The sequence below is a fragment of the Cucurbita maxima genome, unplaced genomic scaffold (assembly GCF_002738345.1).
Source record: "Cucurbita maxima cultivar Rimu unplaced genomic scaffold, Cmax_1.0 Cma_Scf00014, whole genome shotgun sequence".
Lineage (NCBI taxonomy): Eukaryota > Viridiplantae > Streptophyta > Magnoliopsida > Cucurbitales > Cucurbitaceae > Cucurbita > Cucurbita maxima.
In genome coordinates, this window is record NW_019272030.1 from 3,683,900 (window position 1) to 3,707,300 (window position 23,401).

At 36.7% G+C, this 23,401-nt stretch overlaps 4 protein-coding genes across 5 annotated transcripts; 1 reads left to right on the forward strand and 3 right to left on the reverse strand.

Annotated features, from left to right (window-relative positions):
* Positions 1-165: 165 nt before the first annotated feature.
* On the reverse strand, positions 166-3,632 carry LOC111489568 (ankyrin repeat domain-containing protein EMB506, chloroplastic). Its single transcript, XM_023137870.1, has 8 exons — positions 3,445-3,632; positions 2,688-3,119; positions 1,385-1,464; positions 1,142-1,240; positions 944-1,042; positions 749-847; positions 554-652; positions 166-399 (listed from the first exon to the last, which is right to left on the reverse strand). Exons 2-8 carry the CDS (start codon positions 3,091-3,093, stop codon positions 295-297), a joined length of 987 nt encoding a protein of 328 aa, XP_022993638.1. The 5' UTR covers positions 3,094-3,119; positions 3,445-3,632; the 3' UTR covers positions 166-294.
* Positions 670-16,532, forward strand: LOC111489599. The gene is made up of 3 exons (XM_023137908.1): positions 670-676; positions 3,148-3,154; positions 15,917-16,532. The coding sequence occupies exons 2-3, from the start codon at positions 3,150-3,152 to the stop codon at positions 16,395-16,397; spliced, it is 486 nt and encodes a 161-aa protein (XP_022993676.1). The 5' UTR covers positions 670-676; positions 3,148-3,149; the 3' UTR covers positions 16,398-16,532.
* Positions 4,460-7,159, reverse strand: LOC111489521 (xyloglucan glycosyltransferase 4-like). The gene is made up of 4 exons (XM_023137781.1): positions 6,233-7,159; positions 5,831-6,139; positions 5,350-5,754; positions 4,460-5,281 (listed from the first exon to the last, which is right to left on the reverse strand). The coding sequence occupies exons 1-4, from the start codon at positions 6,872-6,874 to the stop codon at positions 4,640-4,642; spliced, it is 1,998 nt and encodes a 665-aa protein (XP_022993549.1). The 5' UTR covers positions 6,875-7,159; the 3' UTR covers positions 4,460-4,639.
* LOC111489530 (MLO-like protein 11) lies at positions 16,423-22,461 on the reverse strand. 2 transcript variants are annotated; one of them, XM_023137809.1, is made up of 16 exons: positions 21,490-22,461; positions 21,155-21,385; positions 20,996-21,053; positions 20,647-20,840; positions 20,441-20,557; positions 20,279-20,339; positions 19,811-19,905; positions 19,586-19,660; positions 19,175-19,260; positions 18,512-18,561; positions 18,384-18,424; positions 18,053-18,223; positions 17,923-17,958; positions 17,275-17,342; positions 17,130-17,190; positions 16,423-17,051 (listed from the first exon to the last, which is right to left on the reverse strand). In XM_023137809.1, the coding sequence occupies exons 2-16, from the start codon at positions 21,278-21,280 to the stop codon at positions 16,668-16,670; spliced, it is 1,623 nt and encodes a 540-aa protein (XP_022993577.1). In that variant the 5' UTR covers positions 21,281-21,385; positions 21,490-22,461; the 3' UTR covers positions 16,423-16,667. The 2 variants fall into 2 exon arrangements, with proteins under 2 accessions (XP_022993577.1, XP_022993575.1); XM_023137807.1 differs by having other exon boundaries at positions 20,647-20,879; positions 21,490-22,460.
* Positions 22,462-23,401: the final 940 nt, after the last annotated feature.

The window sequence follows — 23,401 nt, forward strand, 5'->3', positions numbered from 1 at the left end:
CAGGTGATAATAACAAGGAGTTTACAGTCCATAGGTTCCTCTAGTTATATGCATAAAATTACGAAGTAAAAATATACTTTAAAATGTTCATGCCTCTCAAATATATCTCGACTAAACTAGATAGAAAATAGTATTATTAATTAAAAAAAATGCATTAAAGATTAATGAACACATTAATTACTATGTCTATTAGAGAATGAAAGAGAGTTATGCAACCAAGGTCTTGTGGACTTCAACCAAAGACTTAAATACAAAGTGGTCAATGCAAGCAGAAGGATGTTTCAAATTGGCACATCAAAACGCTCCACGAACAGGCACTACTTTTAGTAACTTGGAAAGATCGTATGACTTGAAGTTTTTCCCATAACACAAGCTCAAATCCAAGGGTGTCTTTCCATCCTGAAATGCATGACTATGTCATGTTTACTGTCCGAGAACAAGAACTAAGAAATAGTTTAAAATCAAAATGTTTTAATATTTAACCTTACGTAACAGGTTTCGGTTTCAAATTTGCTAAGTTGGAAACTTTTGATGAATATGTTTCAAAACTTACCTTGTTTCTTCTGTTCCTATCTGCTCCATTGACCAACAAAATCTTAGTTATATCTCTATTTCTACCTTGGATAGCAATGTGCAATGGCGTCCATCCATCCTATACAAGTATTCAAGGCAGAGTTATTATAACTTGTAGCAAGAAAATTAAACAAGATGCTTCATTTTTTGTAGTTTTCTGAAGGAAAAAGCTCACAGAATCTGCAACATTGACATCCACATTGTATTTTATTAGTAGCTTCACAATTTGTTTTGCACCAACTTGAACAGCATAATGAAGCAGGGTAGCACCATTCTATGAAGAAAAAAATTACTTAAAGTCATGGTGTTTCTGAAAGCACAGTCCTAGGAAATTAATTGGATAAGCAGCATAACTAAATAAACTTCTTACTTTGTCTTTGATATGAGGACTTGCACCTTTTCTTAGAAGATGACCAATGACAGCGTCCTTTCTGCCAATAATTGCCTTATGGAGAGCAGAAAAACCATCCTGATTCACCACATAAAGCCTTGACTAAGAAGTTCACGTAAAGAATCTATGTTTTCAAACAATAAAATGTAGAAATTGGATTATATCGATAATATTCACCTCGTCGACAGAGTCGATGTCAAATCCACTTTCAAGTAGTCTGTCCATTGGAATAATCTGACTTGATAGCGCAAAAGTGTGAAGTGGATTCCATTTCGACTGAACATGAAAGGTTCAATAACTTTTTTTTGTCAAGCAGATAGCTTTAAATAGAAGTGTGAAGAAAAATAAAACAAGAAAGTTGCTGCCTTTTCAAAAGATAGATAAGAGGGAAAAAGGTATTTGAGTATTTTGAAGCATTACAGTCGACAGTTTATCCACATTCAGAGTTGCATTCTGCTGTAGTATCGCTCGTTCTTCGGGTTCCAAAAGTTGTTCAATCTCTGCAATAATTAACAGTCCTTTGATCTTTACGAGATTCTGAGAAAGGGCAAAATCTTAGATATGTATCATTAAAAGATCACAAATAAAGGATCATTGGGCACCCCTGTTGAGAAAGGGGAGGCGTCATTCTTAATATGATATTAAAGTCATGCCTTAACTTAATCATACTAATAGGATCCTCAAATGTCGAACAAAGAAGTTGCTAGCCTCGAAGGTGTAGTAAAAAAGTGAGTACTTTGTTTGAGGGCTTCAGAGAAAAGAGTCAAATCTCGCTTAAGGAAAGACTGTTCGAGGGCTACATAGGTCTCAAGGAAAGCTCTATGGAGTACTTTGTTCAAAGGGAGGATTGTTGAGGATTGTTGGGAGGGAGTCTCACATTGGCTAATTAAGGAGATATCATGGTTTTTATAAGTAAGGAATACATTTCAATTGGTATGAGTCTTTTTGGGGAAACCAAAAGCAAAGCCATGAGAACTTATGCTCAAAGTGGACAATATCATACCATTGTGGGGGTTCGTGGTTCCTAACAACCCCCACCCATAATCGGAAATTAGCTAACAGCAGAGTGACACTGTCCAGTCCTAGAGAAGAGAGGTGAAAGCCAATTAAAGAACTGGTGCTACCATATACTTTTTATTCTAGAATCAAACTGCTTATGGTTGTGCCTTCATAAAACAATGTATATTTTCAGCAAGTAAAATGGGCATGAACAAGAACAAGCAACCCACAAATGTCTTTACAAGAGAAACAAAAACAATGTCTTTACAAGAGAAACAAAAACAATGTCTTTACAAGATAAACAAAAGAAAAATGAGCCATCTGGTGTTTTGAACTACTCCCTGGATGCTCAAATTGTTATACGATTATGGCATCTTTCATATATGCACTTTTGATTTTATTTGCTCTACGTCACGCTTCTATTTACTTTAAAGGAACCGTTCTGTTTATAGGCTCAAATCTTTCTTGCCGTGACCACAGGCCTCACATAAGATTTTAAATGGAAGTGAAAATCTTAAAGATCAAAATGTGACTCACTGAAACTTAAAAGATTGAAGTAGAATTGTTCTTAAGTATCAACTATCAATGACTAAAAAATCTACCTTTCCCTTTCATCATTCAACATATTTTCAATATTCTTAATGAAAAAATTGCAAGAGAGAAACATATATGCAATGGCCAGAAGAGAAACAGATCAAAAAGTTAAAAGAAGGCCAGTAAAAACCTTTCCGAAGATCCTCCTCATACTTGTTTGCAGCAGGCTGATCAGTAGTAGAGACGGCCTGAACATCTCCTTCACCTTCCCAATCACTTTCAAAATTCAAGTCATACTCATCCACTTCTTCTTCTTCTTCTTCTTCATCTTCCTCGTCAAAATCACTGCCGCTTCCATCATCTGGATCTTCCCAAGTTTCTTGGCGTGACGGCAAATGAGACACTCTGTTAAACTCTGTGGCAAAAGTTCTCATACTTGACCACTTCATTGAAAGAGATAATTGGAGCCTTGTTCTTCTAGGACCAACTACCTCCAAGCAGCTGGTGGTGCAACCCAACAATGGACTAGAAGCAGTAGCAACAACATAAACGGGAGGAACTTCAGAGGAAACAAAAGTTGATAAAGCCCACGACATTATCTGTTTCTTTTATATGGTAGCAACTGAAATAACATTGAGCACCAAACAACAACATGGGCAGTTAAACAAAGCTCAAGAGGCTTTATAAGCAATAAATAGTTAACTTAGACATTTCAACAAACAGCTTATCGGCATGAATTACGAATCATGATTCAACCATTAATTAGGGAGATAATAATCATGGAAAAAGAAACGCGTTCACATGTCTCGAGTAAGAGAGTAATGTTTGCAGACCCAGAACCACAATCGATAAAAACTACAAATTTTGTCATCTTAGTTCTTCTCAGATACCAACATACATACCCAGAAACCACCGAATTACGTAGAAATTGTAGAAAGGAAACGAACCTGAATCGGGGAGCGAGAGCAAAATTGAAGTTGTTAGAAAATTCTCCAATTATAAAGAACAAGCTTTGACGCCTATACAGAATAATCGAAAACCCAGAGACGAGGAGGAAGCCTAAGTAGCATCTTCCCAATTAGATATTGATACCAGAAAGAGCACTAGACTACCGGTTTTCATTTTTTCTTAAAACAAAATTATTGTATTAATTTAAACTTTGACTTTATATTGGTCTCCTAAATTAGGGGGAAATTAACTAATTTTAAAAATACTTATTAAATTTAAAAAATAACATTAATAAAACAAAATAGATAGATTTATTTTATATTAATAGTAAGATTTTTTTTTTTTTTTTTTGAATATTTTTTAAAGGTCAAGGTTGTTAATTCTACCTTTAATTTTTTTTTTTAAATATAAACATTTTAAAAAGTTGAAGGTATTTATTAAACTTTTAAATTTAAAATATTTTTTTAAATTAAAAGTATTTTTGAAATTTCCAACTAAAACTAACTCTAAATAATTTTTTTTTTTAAAGTTTAATAATTTAATTAAAAATTTAAAAGTTTTAAGGAATTTTTGAGATAAATATAAAATTTATGGATATTTTTATTAATTTACCAATAAAATGTATTTTTCAAACATAATCTTACTATATAGTTTAAATTGATTAATTCATAAACTTTTTCTATTTAATATAATTATTATTTTGAGGTTTATATTTCGAAGTATAAATTATTCTTTTTCTTTTTAGTTTTTGAAAAGTTATTATATATATAAAACATTTAAGGAAATGACACAACTATCCCTTTAATTTCATTATAAAAAAGAACAAATTCTTTTATTTAAACAAGATTATATTGATTTAGTTGTAATTTTCAAGATAAATTTTGATAAACACAATTTCATCCATGTTTAGACATAATCCACCCAGTAAACTGCACTAATTACAAATTAAAATGTTTGGAAATGAAGAACAATTTTCATTTTCCAAAAAAAAAAAAAAAAGAACAAGAACAGGTATTAAATAACTTAGAATTGCCATTATTTGGTGTTTTGAAGCCCATATTACTAACAATACTATATCGTATCATTGTACAAATTTACTGAATAAAAAACCTCTAAACCATTTATATATCTAATCCATTTCAAAAACACAAAACAAAAAAAAACTTACTTATCAAATCCACTCCCAACACATTTTCAGTTCATTTGCTCGCCAATCAAGTCCAAACCCACCACCAGGAACGACAACCCTTGGAACAGCAAGAAGTAGAAGTGAACTCCATGAGCTGACAGCAAGCTTCTGGCAGCTGCAGTGAGCAGCAGAAAAGCAAGAGCTAGCTCTTTTCTATACACCTTGTTTCTCTTCTTCTTTGAAGCCATTTGCTTCTCTTGTTGGTTCAATTTACTCAACAACTCCAGCCCTGACTCCGAATGTCTCCTTAGAATCTTGTCCTCGTTCGATGTTTTCGACTCTCGTTCGGCTAATGCTAGGAAGTCAGATTCTGATGATCGTCCTGTCTTCTTCGTCACGACCCATTCGTATGAGCTTCCGAGCTGGAATAGCCCCGAAATCATGGCGTTGAACTTTGTCACTGACATGGTGTTCTCAAACAAGAGATATGGGATCAAGAAAGGGAAGGATTTTGGGTATGGGAGAATGTTTAGTAAGGACATGAACACTGGGATGTAGCAGATTACCCACAGAGGCAACTCTGCTTCTGGAATGAACATTGTTAATGGAAGAATTATGCAGAACAAAGTGAACGAGTAAAAGGGAAGTATGAGTTTTCTTAAGAGGAAGAACAGGAATATCAAGTTCGTCTTCTTCCATATTGATATCTGCAATGATTTGAAAGTTTAAGCTCAATGAATGGATCATGTGGCGTAGTGTTTGATGAGAGTTTTACCTTTGAAGTAATGATGGAAGGAAGGCATAATCTGAAGAGCTGCATAGGACCAGAATGCCAACGGTGTTGCTGTTTCTTGTAAGCTTCATATGATTCAGGCAATTCACAAAGCACCTTGACATCATTGAGGAAGATGAATTTCCATCCCTTCAAGTGTGCTCGAACTGCGATATCCATGTCCTCCACCGTCGTGCGCTCGAGCCAGCCACCGGATTCCTCGAGCGCTTTCGCTCTCCAAACGCCTGCTGTTCCATTGAATCCAAAGAAGTTGAGAAAAACCCCATTAACTTGCTGCTCCACTTCAAAGTGGAAGCACAAGTTGATGTTTTGGAGTCGGGTAAGCAAGTTTTCTTCTTTGTTAACAAACGCCCAACGAGCTTGGACAAGCCCCACCTCAGGATTTCCCTGTCGTGTTCATAAAAACGTAAGCTAAGCTAAGCTCGGGATTTCCCTGTCATGTTCATAAAAACATCATCAGTACCTTGAAATGAGGGATTGTTAGCTTAAGGAAATCTGGGTTGGGCTGGAAATCTGCATCTAAAATAGCTATGAACTCATAATCTTTAACATAATCACAGGCCATGGCGGACTGAAGATTCCCAGCTTTGTACCCAGTTCGGATCAATCTATGTCGATAAACAATATTAACACCCTTTTCATTCCATGATAGAACTTCTTCTTTGATCAAACGCTGAAGATTTCCATCGTCTGAATCATCAAGAACTTGAATCAAAATCCGATTCCTCGGCCAGTCAAGCTCACAAGCAGCAGCAATCGATTGCGCATAGACCTATTCAACGGAGTTTACAAATCAGAAGATTCATTGAGGAATAAAATCAAACACCTTGTGTCATATGAAATCAGGGGAGTACTGATTCGTTACCTCTCTCTCATTACACATTGGGATTTGAACAAGAACCAAAGGAAAATTCGAAGCATCTTCCAAATCATAAGCGTTATCTTGAATCGTGGGTTTGATTTTCTTGTATTTGATCCAAAAGCAGCCGAAGCAGAGAACAAGGCGATCGAGAGATTGGATCAAGAACAGAACAATGCAGAATTTGGAAAGCATGAGAACCATTGGCGCAATGTAATCAACACGAAACGAAAGCCACGAGACGTAAAACCATTGAATAATCCCATGAACTTCGAGCTCCAATGGCTGAATCATTCGCAGATTCCACTTTTTGAAATGAGCAATAACTTCGACGATCAAACCCGTAATTGAAATCGCAAGAAAAGCCTTAATGAATCTATATAACTTACGGCTTTTGGAATCCTCTTCGTTAATATCCGCATGAGCAATGCGTTTCTTAACAGAAGCAAACACCGCCTTCATAGTCATCGCCATCCATGAGAAGAAAAACAGAGCTCTATGGGCTTTGAGAAGAAGAACCCATGTGAGCTGCTTGGGACTCGCAGCCTTCTGCTTCTCCGGAAGCAACAAGGAATCAGAGCCATTGATTTCCACTAAAGGGAAGCTGTTATGCTTCTCAATTGTAACAACAACAGAGCTCGGAGCCATCTGGGTATCGATCGAAACGAAGAACAGAGGCGAAAAGGAACAAATTAACGAACACCCAGATGGAAATTTGTGGGGAAATTTCAGTAGGAAGAAGATAGTGCCATTAAAACAGAAGAAATAGATCTCAATTTGCTGAAATGAACTGCTAATTTAAAGGAGGAAGAAGAAGAAGAAGGTATTTTTTATTTATTTATTGGTTGAAGAAATAATTTGGAAAGACAGACAGATCCTTCCTTGTTTGCTCCATGGCACAGTGATTCAGTTGAGTAGGGTCATTACAGTGAAAAAAAGGGCAACAATTTTAGAACACTTTTTTGAATGAAAAAGAGAGGGTTGGATCCTGGGCGCAGCAAGTATGAATATGATATCTAGTTTCTTAACTTTAATGGGAATCTGATATCATAAACTAAATATTTCATTGCTCATGTTTAGCTGTGTGATTATGTATTTATTAAGACAGCTATGTCAGTTTTAATAAGCATCTAAATCATACTCTCATGTGCTCTAGAATATTATTCTCTTTTTTTTCTCTTTTCTTTTTTAATTGAAAACAAAATAAAAAACCGAAGTTGTTTCTATTCTTGTTCTTATTTGATTGAATTGAATGAACCTCTGGTATAATATTGTTCCTCTTGAGACCTATATGAAGCCCTTAAATAGCAGTCTCTCTTTAGTCGAGCCTCGACTCCTTCTATGGACCATCAATCTTTGGAGTCTTGATACCATGTTAGAAACTACGGATCTCCACAATAGTATGATATTATCCACATCAAACATAAGTTCTAATAGTTTTACTTTTGATTTTTCTAAAATGTATAGGTAGGAATGTAGACAATATTTTTTTACTTATAAACTATAATTTTGTGTCGTAAAATTCTATTTTAATTTTGTTTAATTAAATGTTAAAATACTTACGAGGTACATATTCAAACATTTATTATTTTAGTGGAAAATAAGGTGGGTTAATTTTAGCTTTTCAAGTAAATATTTAATCAATAGCATTTTTTATTTTAAGTAAGGTTTTTATTTTCATGTTAGGGCTGAACTGTATCATTTGTAATTTTCAAAAATATCACTAAAAGTATTATTGGTCATGTTTGACCTTAAGAATGCAATTTTTAATTTTAAATCTTTTTACGAAATTATTTTTCAATTAAAAAATTCAATTTTAAATTTAAAAATTAGAACGATAAAATAATAACTAAATATCTTGTATGGTATACTTTTTAATATTATTAAATTAAAAAATACGCGACTAAAACTAAGCTTTCAACTATTAAATATATTTTATGCGTTGCAATTTCTTACCAATAAAATCATATTTAAAGAGGAACTTTACATTTATGCATTTATTTATTCCTTTGATTTTTGCTATTCCTAGAGAATATATAAAAAGTTGCACTAAATTGGTTTAAAAATAAAAATCAGTCTTTTGGCTCAATAGAATTAATTATTAAAACGATTTTTCTTTTTCTTTTTTGCTTTAAAATCAAAATCATTTTTTGATTGGCGGTGGAGGAAGGCCAATATTGGTATTTTGTGGGGTAGATTTTAGATATTATTTTTAAATTAAGTGGGTCATCAAACCAATAATGTTTTCTATTTTATTTTATTTTATTTTATTTTATTTTATTTTTAGATGCATCTATTTTTATAGCGGTTTCTATGTTTAAGTTATTAATCTATAGATTTGACTAATTAATTATAAATTAAACATAAAAGAATAATTAAATTTACACTATGTTAATTAAGCTTAGTCAGCATCTAAGTTCTCTCTATGTCTTCTAAAGTGAGGTCAAATAATTATAGGCTTCCAAATAATTACCTATATTTTATATATCATAAATCTGATAATTAATTTAATAATAGTTATTCTTTTTCTTTTTTTAATAAAAAAAGATATTATTGCATACACATAATAATATCATCACCATAATTACAAGATTAACCTCCTAATCAATTTGCATGCATAAGCATATGGTATTATCATGCATGCCAGGTTTAATCAAATCAGATCAAATCAAACCTATTCGTATTTGTCTTGAAATCTTTAATTTGATTTGATCTAATTAACTTAATATAAATTGTAATTGTGAATGTTTGATTAATCCACCACATCCAAATGGTGGCGAGAGTTCTCTTATTTATAATCATTTACAGAATACAGAAATAAGGTAAATTACAAATAATAAGGAAATAGCGATAAAAGGAAAGAATAATAAATGAATACAATATATTTGCATTTAGTAAAAGAGAAAATATGGTAACCCGTAATGTAAGGCAAATATCTAGATATTTGCCTTAATGAACGGTCAACTATCCTTAACACCCCCCCGCAAGCTGAGCGTCGGATTTGAACGAACATGAAGCTTGGATCTGAAAAATTCAAAAAGAGGTCGAGAAATACTCTTTGTGAAGATGTCAGCAACTTGGAGATGAGAGGGTACATATTGTGTACGAAGTTTGCCAGTGATAACAAGTTCTCGAAGGAAATGATAATCTAGTTCAACATGCTTGGCCCGCTTGTGAGAAACAGGATTAGAGCTCAAAAAAATAGCACTTTTGTTGTCACATAAGAGTAAGGGCTGCTGTGAAATAGGGACCTTGAGGTCATGCAAAAGATGCGTAACCCAAAGAAGTTCAGCAGCAGTTGTGGCAAGAGCACGATACTCAGATTCACAGCTGGAGCGTGATACAGTAGGTTGCTTTTTGGCACTCCAAGAAATGAGATTGTTACCAAGATAAATAGAATAGCCGGATGTAGAACGACGAGTATCGGGACAACCAGCCCAGTCAGCATCCGAATAAGCGACTAGCGTACTAGGAACAGTGGATGGACGAAAGATAAGACCAAAGTGGAGTGTTCCTTTGACATAGCGAAGAATACGTTTGACAGCAAGAAAGTGATCTGCAGTAGGGGCATGCAAGAATTGACTGACAGAATTGACAGCATAGGCAATATCTGGACGCGTGATAGTCAAGTACTGAAGGGCGCCAACAAGAGATCTGTAGAGAGTAGGATCAGAGAAAGGAGAACCATCAGCAGTCAGGTGTTGAGAAACAACCATGGGAGTGTGAACTGGTTTGCTATCGAGCAACTGAGCACGAGTAAGAATATCTCGAGCATATTTTAACTGACTGATAAAGAGACCATCAGGAGTGGGTGAAGCTTCAAGACCAAGAAAGTAACTGAGAGAACCCAAATCTTTGGTAGCAAACTCAGAATGAAGCTTGCGAGTAAAGCTGTTAATAAGAGATGAGTTGTTGCCGGTAACAATAATGTCATCAACATAAAGAAGCAAATAGATAAGGTTAGATTGCTGATGAAAGACAAAAAGGGACGTGTCAGCGCGACTACAAGAAAACCCAAGTGTGAGAAGAAATGAGCTAAAACGCTGAAACCAAGCACGAGGAGCTTGCTTTAAGCCATAGAGAGCTTTCTTTAATAGACAAACATGCTTTGGAAATCGAGGATCAACATACCCAGGAGGTTGTTCCATATGAACACGTTCAATAAGCGTTCCATTGAGAAAAGCATTCTTGACATCAAGTTGTCGAAGAGGCCATTTATTTGTGACTGCAATAGAAAGCACAACACGGACAGTGGTAGCTTTGACAACTGGACTGAAAGTGTCAGTGTAGTCAAGACCAGGAACCTGAGTATAACCTTTGGCAACGAGACGAGCCTTGAAACGCTCGACGGATCCATCGGGCAAATATTTAATACGAAACACCCATTTAGAGCCCACGATGTTGGTGTTGGCAGGGCGAGGAACCAAAGTCCAAGTATCATTTTGTTGTAACGCTCGAATTTCTTCATCCATGGCAGCCACCCAAGCAGGATTCTTAGCCGCAGATTTGAATCCTTTTGGCTCAGTGGATGCAAGAAGAGCAGAGAGAAGTCCAGATGAGCCCAACATACCAAGATTTGCTGGATGACGAGTCTTGAATATACCAGCTTTGGCGCGTGTGATCATAGGATGAGTGCCCAAAGAAGAGAAATCAACAGGAGGTTCAATAGAGGTTGAATTAGAAGTCGAGGGTGACAAAGTGGAACCTGCAAGAGAAGTATCAACCTGCACAGACTCATCTACAAGGTCAGAACAAATATCACACGGGGATGAACTGGATTGAGGAATGTGCGGTGATGAAGTGGTAGGGGGGGATGAATCAATATGATGAAGATGTGGTTCCAAGAAATTTGAAATAGGAATAGTGGAAAGAGGTTGGGCTTGGGAGCTAGGGATAGCAGGAAAGTGAGTTTCATCAAATTGAGCATGGCAGGTGATATATAGCTTAGTGGTGGCGGGATCAAGACAGCGGAACCCTTTATGAACAGGACTATAACCCAAAAAAATACAAGGAATGCTGCGGGGAGAAAGCTTGTTAGGCATATAATCACGCAAATAAGGATAAACACGACAACCAAAGGGATGAAAATTGTCATAATGTGGAGTGTAGCCATAAAGGAGTTCAAAGGGTGACTTACCTCCAAGAAGTGGAGTAGGCAACCGGTTGATAATATAAGCTGCAGTGCTGAAGGCGTCAACCCAAAAACGAGGAGAAAGATGAGAGTGAAAGAGAAGGGCCAAGCCAGTCTCAGTCACATGACGATGTTTTCTCTCAACACGACCATTTTGAGCAGGTGTATATGGACAAGAGAGTTGATGGTGGATGCCAGAATTACGTAAATGAGTTTTGAAACAAGTACTAGTAAATTCGGTACCACCATCGCTTTGAAATACCTTGATACGAGAAGAATATTGATTTTCCACAAATTTTTGAAATTGAAGAAAAATATCAAAAAAATCAGATTTAAATTTTAAAGGGTAAAACCAAGTGAATCGAGAATAATCATCAATAAAAATAGCATAATAAAGAAAACCCGAATTTGATTTGACGGGAGAAGGACCCCAAAGATCACAATGAATAAGATCTAACACATGAGACGACCTACGTTCATTGCGGGAATAAGGCAATCGATGGCTTTTCGCAAGCTGACAACTATTACATAATGATGGAGAAGGCAATAAAGACGTAAGAGAAAGATGACCTTTTTTATTTAAAAAAGAAATAACAGAATGATTCACATGACCCAGACGAGCATGCCATAAATCATATGAAGCACGTAAAGATTTGTTTTTAAGGGCTGAAATAAAAGCAGAGTTGCCGCGCTCCAGCACATATAGCCCTCCATCTCTTTTACCGGTTGCCACCACCCTTCCTGTTTGATGATTCTGGATAGTAATAAGATTATTAGTAAATGTAACGGAGAGAGGAAAATCAGACGTTAATTTACTTATGGAAAGAAGATTTTTAGTGAGGTGAGGGACAACCAAGACATCTAATAAGTGAATATTTGGAACAGGAGAAAGAGTACCGATGTGGGTAATGGGTAGGGATGCACCGTTTCCTACAATCACAGAGTCCTTACCCGTGTAATTTTTAGACTGATCCAGAATTGATGGGTCGGCAGTCATATGGGCCGAAGCTCCAGTGTCCAAAAACCAATCAGCAGCATCAGGTCCAGCAATAGAACATGACGTGTTAAAGGCTTCAGCAAGGTGAGCATGAGAAGAATCAGGTCGAACATACCGTTGGTTGCAGCGGTCAGCATAATGGCCCTCTTTGCGGCATATTTGGCAATGAGGTGGTCGACGACCCTGACTTGAGTGGGTTCGTCCTCGATTAGAAGAGTTGTTTTTGTGAGAATAAGAACGACCTCGCTGGTTGGTAAAGGAAGCAGGGTGACTTTCATGGGTGCGGCCACGATTAGTGGCTATGAATGCTGTAGGAGTGGAGTCAGAGGACTCAAGGGAGCGCTGGAACAACTCAAAACTTTCAGTTTTAGAGACTAGATCTGCAAAACAGGGGATAGGGGTGAGAGCCATCAGAGCAGTAGAAAAAGCTGAAAATTCGGTGCCGAGTCCACGAAGGAACCAATGCACTTTATCAATGTCCTCGACGGGTCTGCCAATGGCATGAAGTTGGTCACAAATTTTTTTGAAGGCACGGGCATACTCAGCAACAGGTTTTGTGCCACGTTTCATCAACTGCAAGTCATCCTTGAGTCTCAGTTCACGAGCTTTTGACTGATGGCTGTACGTAGTTTCCAACGCAAGCCAAACATCACGTGCAGTAGAGAGACCAACGACAACAGCCATGGCTTCCTCAGTGAGAGAGGAGAGCAGGAGACAGAGAAGTCGTTGATCGGCTGCTCTCCATGCCAAATATTTGGGGTTGAATGTTGAGGAGGTTTCTGGTTCAAAGCGAGGTGGTGGAACCATAGTTCCATCGACATAGCCCAGCATGTCTTGACTCTCAAGAAGAGGGAGAAGTTGGCTTTTCCAAAGAAGATAATTGGAGGAAGAAAGTTTGATGGTGATCATATGGATTAGAGTATTGAAAGGAAGAAGATGATAACAAGATTCGGAAGCCATAGAGAAGAAAGGATCAGGGTTGTTAAACCGAAAGGGCTCTGATACCATGTGAATGTTTGATTAATCCACCACACCCAAATGGTGGCGAGAGTTCTCTTATTTATAATCATTTACAGAATACAGAAATAAGGTAAATTACAAATAATAAGGAAATAGCGATAAAAGGAAAGAATAATAAATGAATACAATATATTTGCATTTAGTAAAAGAGAAAATATGGTAACCCGTAATGTAAGGCAAATATCTAGATATTTGCCTTAATGAACGGTCAACTATCCTTAACAGTAATCTATGTTTGATTTTAAATACGAAAATTATCGATCATTTATTTAGTTTAAATCGATACATTCGAAGAATTATGATGATTGTCAAGCCAATGTGCAGCTTCAACTGTGATTATAGTTTGATTAGACACAATAACACATCTAAAAGTCTTGTAAGTTTATGTTTGGCGCTCGTTGGCTTGAACTAGGTCCCATAATCTAGACAACTACTTAAAATTTAGAAAACTACCGATGGATAACATTAATCGCGAACTAGTGCCTCCATGTAACAATCATGTATATCCAACGTAAACATTAGAGCATATATTTAAGAAAGACGTGGCGTAGCGTGTGGGGGCGGGGAAATGGATAACGTTGGGAGGGAGTTGGTTGGGTGAAAGTGAGAAAAGTGGGGAAGGTGGCTAGGTGGGCGTGCAACCCAGCAACCAAGCAAGGGGATTAAGCATGGCAATGGGAGAGGAGGATATAGATGGCATAAAGCGACTTCTCCTGTTGGGCACATACTCACATGACCTTCTTCCTTAATTACTCACCCCATGTGCTACTAACCTCCTTAATCCAATCCCATATCTCGATATTCGTGCTAGACTCATATTACTTCAAGTATAGATTAGATTAGACGCGGTCTCATTAGACTACAAACTAGTGTGTAACAGCTCACGTCTAATACTAGCAGAGTTGTCAGTTTCACGGTTTTAAAATGTATCTGCTAGTGAAAAGTTTTCATACTCTTATAAGCAAGCTTTCATTCCTTTATTTAATTAAGATCTCACAATCCACCTTCTTGGGGGCCTAGCATCCTCGTTGGTACATCGCACAGTGTCTGCCTCTGATACTATTTGTAACATTTTGAGTCAACAACTAGCAAATATTGTCTGTTTCGACGTGTTATGTATCGCTATTAGCTTCACAATTTTAAAACCTACTATGGAGAGGGTCTAGCCCTACTCCTACCAGTGTCTGTTACCATTTGTAATAGTTCAAGCCCACCGCTAACAGATATTATCTGCTATAGCCTGTTACGTCGATTAGCCTCACAGTTTTAAAACACATTTATAAGTGAGAGATTTTCATACTCTTATAAAAAAATGTTTCGTTCCCCGTACTCTAGTACTAAAGTGTGGTCAAATTTAGGTTTTTTTTTTTAATTCATTTCACAGTAACATACCAGAAAGTGAGGTCAAAATTTGAGGCTTTAAATAGTGAACAATAAAAATGCGGGTGTTTTAGCAGTGGAAGACATTATATAAAATTTTATTTATTACCTAACAAAATTTCTACTATAATAGTTATGAAGTTATGAAATTATTTTAGCGGTTAGTTAGAGAGGTTCCACTCTAATAAATAATTGCATTAGCCTCAAACTAGATATATTTCCATCCTATCATATATTTTTAATATCATCCAACCGACTCTTTTAATAACTCAAATTAAATATAAATCTAATCATATCTCGTCCGTTCTTGAATCTTATCTGATTGTAGTAAAGTGCATAAAATAAGATAGAAATAACACATTGGTGTACTGGGTCGGACAAGATACATGATTGTGTTTGCTCCTAGTAGATTTAACCTCGAGTATAAAATATCGAATGTTTCTTTTTATTAACTAAATATTTTCGAGCCAAAACAGAAGTAAATTTTGGATCGATAACGAGCGGTTTCTTGAAATAAAAGAATTATTTATTAATAAAAAGAAATTTAGAGAGAGAGGTGGAGGGGATGAGGTAGAAACATAGGCATTTAAGAGCTGTGCCCTCTCACCAGAAGACCACACCCTACTCTTTCTCAATTATCCCTTCCTCCTCCTTGGATCCACCACTTTCTCTCTCTCTCTCTACCCTATATATTTATAATTTTTTTACCTTTTTTTTCTTTTTTTTCTAATATCAAATGTCCAGCTGGCAAGCGAATAATATAATATTTTGAATTAATATTATTGGTCTAAATTCTCGTGAGACCTTTCGTCAAATAAGTCATAAAAATAAGCTAAATAACTCGATCATACATTGAAAATGATATTTCTTTTAATAATTAAGCGAGATATTAAATTATTGACTTTTAAAATAATAATCGATATTTTATACGTTTTTCTAAAAAAGATTGGGTCTTGATGGTCTATGGGCTTTTTAGACCCAGATATATTAATAAAAAATATATCAATTTAAACATAGTTCATCTGTTTATATAGTCGGACGAAATTTCAAGAAGAAACCACACAATGCTCTTTGTGTGCCTTTTGCATTTTAATGTTCATGAAAAGCTGCCCCTTGTCTCACAATCCCATATAAAAAGCCATGCAAGATCTTCACTTTCACAATCCATTCATAGCCTGCCCAAGAACACAAGAAGAGCTTCTGCAGAAATGGCCATTTCCAAATCCAAGTTTCTCACTCTCTTTCTGCTCTTCTGCACCCTTCTTCACCTTGGCTTTGCCAATGAACAAGTTATCGATGACGCCATTGCTCAGAGCGAGGTTGTAGGCCAACGTCTGCCTTATGCGCAGGACTGCTGCAATTACGGTCACACGGGAAGCTGCGTCGGTTCACCGAACTGCTGTGGGAATGGAGGCGACTATGACAACTCCCCTCCTCATTGTGTCCAAAATGGATGTGGGTGTGTGGAGAATCCGAGCAACAACTGTTGTGCTGGCTCGGTTGGCCATCCTTCTCCTCCGTCGTGCCAATGGCAGGGACCGAGCCCGTGCTGTGGCTGTGTGAGAACCAATGTCAAGGTCGAGGAACAGAATGAATCCAACTCCGATCGTCCCAGCAGTGAATCAATGACTCCAATGCATTAAGGAACTTAAGACATGAAGCTCTTCATGACCAACATTAACATCTTAGTCAATAATATCAAAACTGCTTGTGGCTTACAAATATAAAGCTTCATGATCTGAATTCATCTTTTAATATCAATACAGAACTTTCTTTTATGAATATATTACATATATGCTAACTTCCCTAAGTTCATGTTCGATATGAGTATCTCTTTCCTATAAACCTCTAACCTCGTATATTCTCGACACTTGATTTCGGTCGAATGTTATATCATTGCTGCGCTGAGTATACTATCTTTTAACTGGCATAGAAAAGCTTCTCATAAAGTTTTCAACCTCCAACTTCGGATCAACCGGTGAAGAAAGAGACGCAGAGGATTGCAGAAGCGACGTTCTAGCTCTGCTTGGCCATTCATTAACAACAGGGTCGGATTGTTCTTGTACGGAAATTGGCTGTAACTCGATTGTCGTATAGCCAGTAGTAGTTTCGTAAGTATCATCGATAAGCCGACGGTCATCATCCTCAATTGACATAACCGTGCTTGTTTCGGTATGAATCGTGGTGTCATCGGTGAACATGCCAAGCCTTCTTTTCCTTCTTGCTGCCTTGCCCCATCCATGGATTGTTTCCCTTATTCTTTGTGGAATTAATGCAGCTTTATAGTTTGTTCCCATCTAAGAAAAGCAAAGGTTAATCTGAGTACTCAGAATACGAAGAGAAACTAGCTCGACCATCGTGTCCGAAACTGTTACCTGAGTTACCAGAGCATACAAGGGCAAGGTGCTGTAGCTGCAAAGGAACTGCCCGGCGAATCTACAGAAAAACCGAATATCATACGCAACGAAAATAGCTCTTTATGCAAGCACGTAACGAGTAATAACTTCAATTTATGCATACCCCAAGATGAGTCTTGCATAAACAAGCATATGGTTCCTAATAAAGCAAGAATTGTATCCAAATTGCCACTGTAAATTAAAAAGAAAAAAGGAAGGATTAGTAACAAGTAGTTCTAGCAGAGTTTTCTCCATCCGTATTTCTTATTTCGTGATCTTGTTAGTTCCATTTCATTTTTCCTATTATTTCGTTGTAAACTGCAACGCCCAGGCTGTAACAGCCCAAGGCCACTACTAGCAGATACTGTCCGCTTTGATCTGTTACGTCATCAACCTCGCGGTTTTAAAACGCGTTTGTTAGGGAGAGGTTTCCACACCTTTACGAGGAACGTTTTGTTCCCCTCTCCAACCAATATGGGATCTCACAATCCACCCCCTTAGGGACTCACGTCCTTGCCGGCACACCACTCGATGACTGGCTCTGATACTATTTGTAACCGTCTAAGCCCACCGCTAGTAGATATTGACTACATCGGCCCGATACATATCGTCATCAGTCTTACGATTTTAAAACGTGTTTGTTAGAGAGAGGTTTCCACACCCTTATAAAGAATGTTTCGTTGCCTTCTCCAACCGATGTGGGATCTCAGACAGTCAATGTTCGATATCCATAGAAATTAAGTTGGTCATAATTATGAAAAGAGGAAAGTACCCAAAACCAGAAGAACGACGCCAACTCAAACGCATTCTGCAAGGAAGGTTAAATAAAAAAGCTTCACCAAATCCGATATAAACAAAAAGGTCGATTTCCGATCATTCTAATGTAAATAATCAATATAGACCTGGAAAAGGATAAAGTGGATCAAGGACAAGAGAAGTTCAGGCTTCTTAAACCAGAAAAGATCATCTCTTGGCTTTAGCTTCGGACCCGAAAAAGAACTGGTTATACCAGCACTTTCCAATGCCAACGTTGCAATGACATGCTGCAGCTTCGTGCCCACGAGAAGAACAAGCTAAAAACAAGGTATCAACACGTATCGGGTTCAAACAAGATCTAAAAAAGCTGGTATAGAAAAATGATCTATTTAAACAAGCTAAGAAGTTGTTTTTGATTATGAGAGATAATGAAATTAGAGTACGAGGAGTGAGATATAAAGGAGAGAGCGCACTCACAGCAATTGGAATGGATGCTATCCAGAAGTACAGATTAGATCCTGCAGTAATGCAAAGAAAGGATTGATGAACACAATGATATATTTCATGCAATTGGATCAAACCACTTCTCCAACAGAGAGTTTTACCTTTTACATCAAACAGCATGAAAGCAACGACGAATCCCCACAACGGAGCGCTGCATTGAAGAGAAGATGTATCAGCTTTCACATCTCCTATGGGGTCTAATATGCATGCATACATAGTAAAGCCGGAGAGGTTTCCACATCCTTATAAGAAATGTTTCGTACCCCTCTCCAACTAATACAAGATCTCACAATCTACCCCGCTTGGGAACCCAACGTCCTCGCAAGCACACTGCCCGATCCTGGCTCTAATACCATTTGTAACGACCCAAGCCCACCGCGAGCAGATATTGTCCTCTTTAGGCCATTAGGTATCCTCGTCAGCCTCACAGTTTTAAAAACGCGTTTACTACAGAGAGGTTTCCTCTCCAACCAACGTGAGATCTCAAAATAGCACTGCACCAACTCAAGCCCACCACTAGCAGATATTGTCCTCTTTGGGCTTGTTCCCTCAAGGTTTTTAAGGAGAAGTTTCCACGTCCTTATAAAGAATGTTGCGTTCCCCTCTCCAACCGAGGTAGGATCTCACAAATTCCAATGTTTTTTAAAAAGGGCTCCACAGTATGCCCCTCGTATTCGAATACCTCCGTGTTGCAGACTGAATGCAGATATCGAATATCCCATTCAAACGGTATCGAAATTGAAATTTGTGGTCATTTCACCTACCTCACACCTACTATCCTTTGGAATTCTTCTTCCATGGAGCGAATCATGTAGCTGTGGAAATCATACGTCAAAGGGAGGTGATGATTCTGCAACAAATAAGATCAAATACAAAAAAACATGTTTTACTATTTCGGGTCATAAGAATACAGATTAAGTACCTTAAAAAAAAAAACATACATTATCAGCTGTAGATGAGCCACCTTAAATATCGTAGCTACGTTGGATTTTACTACGATTTATATTAGCATGAACAATTCAAACACGGATTCATGCATTGAAATAATAAAAATTTGTAACTATTGCACATGTCCTCCAAACTCAAACTAGGGATTAAGCAACAGATTCCCAAAATATAACAGCTTGAGAGTAGGCAACTACTGACAAAAATGCTAGCAAACCATTTCGACGAACCATGATGAAGCCCTTGCGAAGTGTGAGGTAGTCAGCATGAACTACAGAATTCCCGAATTGTCGGAAGAAACATGTCTACAATTCATAAATTCGATTAGTTCAAAGCAGAAGATATGTCAAGGCAGCAGTAAAACTTTGAAAGGGTAAGAGGAAAGACTGCAATTTATTAGGAATACAGGGACTAAATCAAAATGAAAGTAAAATATGTGGAAGTTGAAAGCATACCACCCAGATTAGAAAGCTGTTCCGTGTAATAGGATGTGAAGTGTGATATCGAACAAAGGTCGATTGCCTCCGCAGTGTCATTTCTCTCGTGATATCTATGGCGGTATAGAACTAATTGTTAGCGTGAGAAATTTGTTTCTAATAAAAAAGAAATCGTCAGCTCACTTGGAACCTTAAAAGAAAGCAAACGTCCTTCATACTACATACTCGATACAACACGAACTCAAGATATAGGAGGGGAAATATTTGTTTCATGAATGATTCCAAACTCTCGAACAGTATTGAATCAACAAAGATCGACATGAATATTGCACTAAACTAACTAAAATTTTCAGTATCATAAACAAAACGGTACTCGAGAGGACGATATAAGGCTTAGTTTCGTTCTAGTTGTATATCTAACGCTAAACAGAAGATGATTACAATAATGCTGTGTTTCTAATCCCACAATACGACCATAGAGCTTACCCTTTAGTGAATCATGTCTGTCCATATGGGCTTCATCTTCCCAAGCTCTCCATCTGTGAATCTGATTTATCATATATCAAACAATTACAACTAGTAACATTTGTGATTATTTTGCAATTTCTCATCAAATACCAATATTCTACGTCCGTCGAGATAAAGTACCTTTACGATTGCCAGTAACATTGTTAAGCAGCTATAAGATATATGAGTTACTGCCATTATAAAGATAAAGCGATGCAATTGCTCGAGACCCTCGTACGAAACGAACGGCTCATAACCCTGCACAACGAATATTTGAAAACTTCAATCAGCATTAGCTTGGAAGAAGAAAGAGTTGTTATTTAAGTCATGTGAACTCTATGACATGCCTCTTTGCAGGTTTTCTCATTCCCATCAAGCATCCGCCTAAACAAATGGGGTAATACCGAAACGGTGTATAGTTTCCGTTCTTTAGATGAACTGTCTTCTTTTTGTTCATCAATCTCGGCTTTGGTACATGGAGTAAAAGGGGTATTATAGAACCTTGATGGGATGCAGATATTTGATATTAAGCTTGATGTAGCTGTTAAAAGGAGAGAAATAAATCCAAGAAGCATCAACTCTGAAACCAGAAAATCAAATGCCTATGAGTTAAGACATAAGAAGAATGGATAGCAAAGCTCTTAATTATAAGCTAAGCACGTCTTGAGTGATTGAGTGAATGGCATAGCCATTTACCTTCTTTCATTTTCTCCACTGCCTCTAACAATGGCTTTCGGTTAGTCTTCCTCAACCACTGAGATTACAAAAGGAACAATCATGAACAAGTATGCGAGTGATGGCTATGAAAGATTCATATGGGTCAGTTATGATAGAACCACTAGGTGAAATGCTTACAGTGCTTAGCCGGTGAATGGACCTCTCCACGAGCAAGGAGACTACAACGAAAATGGTTAGCACAGAAGCAACAGACCAAGTGGGCGTCAAGGCCAAAGATCGCATCTCCTCTTCATTATCAGCCATCTCCAACAACTTTCTGAGATGAACTTTCAGGTATGTTCCTCAAAGCTCCGGTATACGCCAACCAGAGCAGTCTTAAAAGACCTCAAACAAGCTCATCAATGGTCACTGGTCAAGAAAAAAGAAGAAAATTGCAGACTGCTTCGTTTCCAAGGATAGCAAAATCATCCAAAATATGAACAGAAAAAGCTTGAGGACTGCATGATGCTTACTTTATGGAAGAGTTTTCAGGTCCCAATACGCCATGAAAGCGACAATTGAAGAAGGGTGTGTACGAGTTTATCTTCTCTGATTTTCCCCAATTGATTAAGTCAAAAGTTTTCTTTCCTTTTCTCCTTTCTTGGGTCTGCTCTTTCTGGCGCTAAGAGTAGCTTCCGCTCAAAAACCAGCTGAGATGAACTGAATATGACCAATTGGGGGTACCCAACAACGAAATTGATCCAAAAAAACAGAGTCCCAAGAGAACACACCAGAAACGTTCAATAAAGCTTCAAGGATGATAGGTCGATGCTTTCTTCATAATCTCCCAACCAAATTGACAGAAAAGGGGCAAATGAACGATTATGTCCAACAAACCCCTACGAGTATATGAAAACCCAGCTCACATTTCCCGAGAAACAAACAAAATCTTTGCTAAGAAGACACCTCCTTCAAATGCTTTCAACTTCACAAGTCGCAGAAACGGAACAAATACAAACCCAAATCAAAATGGGGAGGCTAGCTCCAGTGAATTTAGAACACAAAAGAGCTAAAACCACGAGATTTGACTGGGTTTAAACACTAAAAAAAAAAACCCCCCACATGCACGAACACGCGCTTCTTGGACTTGTGAAAACCGCTGCCTGTGCATTAACTCCTCAAAGAAATAGCGAGAACTTCGAGAGTAACAATACGGTAATGAAGGCAGAGGGCAAATTAGGAATGACCCAGAAGAAAGAAATGCATGGAATCGCAGTAGTTACATTTGGCTGAAAATTTAAAATGGTGGGTCACAACCCAACTGCACAAAGCAATGATCTGAGAAGCCAAGTGGGAAAGCAAGCAATCTACTAATGAATCGCTGAATTTGACAACGTTGCTTTTGTTTTGATTATACCCTCCGGCCTCCGCTGATTGGGGAACATGCCAAAAGGCCAAACCCAGTCATCGTCCATTCTTCAACCATTCAACCATTCCATACGCTAATTTTGTTCCTTCTTCAATTTTACTCTAAAATGGTACTCCAATGGCTGCACTCCTCCGGTCTCCTTTTTTTTTTTTTTTTTTTTTTTTNCACTGCAACATCATAGATCGGTGACCTTTGAAAACAGGAAAGAAGTCGTTTATCTTTGATTTAATTCTAATGTATCTCAAATAGTTAAAATGTATATTATTGACCTAGAGTTATAGATTTGAAATTTGGACCTACCTCCCCGAGATTCTTAATAATAATAATTAAAAAAAAAAAAAAAAAAAAACAAAACAAAAAAAGAAATTTATTTATTTTAAAGCAACATTATTTGAACTAATGGGGCTCTACAGCATTTTTTTGTTAATGATATAATAGAATATTGTACATTAAAATACTAAAAGAACTTTTTATAAAATATTTATTGTATGATCACATTTTTCTAAAATATGGTAGGTGGGGTGTTATTTTCTTTTTTCTTTTTTTTTCTTTTTTCTAAAATATATATTAAGCTTTAAATTTAATATATTGTCTTTTTTTAATGTTATTTTTGTTACTCACTTTTTTAATATAATAAGCATAATTTAAATTAGAAATGCAAAGAAATTTTGGTTTGACCAATTATTAAAAATAATATATATCATTTATTTTATTTTATTTTCATATAAGTCATGCCCATTTTGTCCCTACGCTTGCTCTATTCCGTTTACATAATTATATAAAAATTATACTAAAATCTCAATTAGGTTTTGGAATTATTTGTTAGAATAATTTAGATTATAATATTGTTTGACGGTGAAAAAAAAGACAAAACATTTTATTGACATGCTCCATTCAATGGACTCAGAAAATTCTTTTATTTTATTTTTTTTTTCGTTTTAAAAAATAGACAAGGACTATAAATTAACAATAACAACAAAAAAAATACGTTAAATTTATTATAATTTTTATGGATT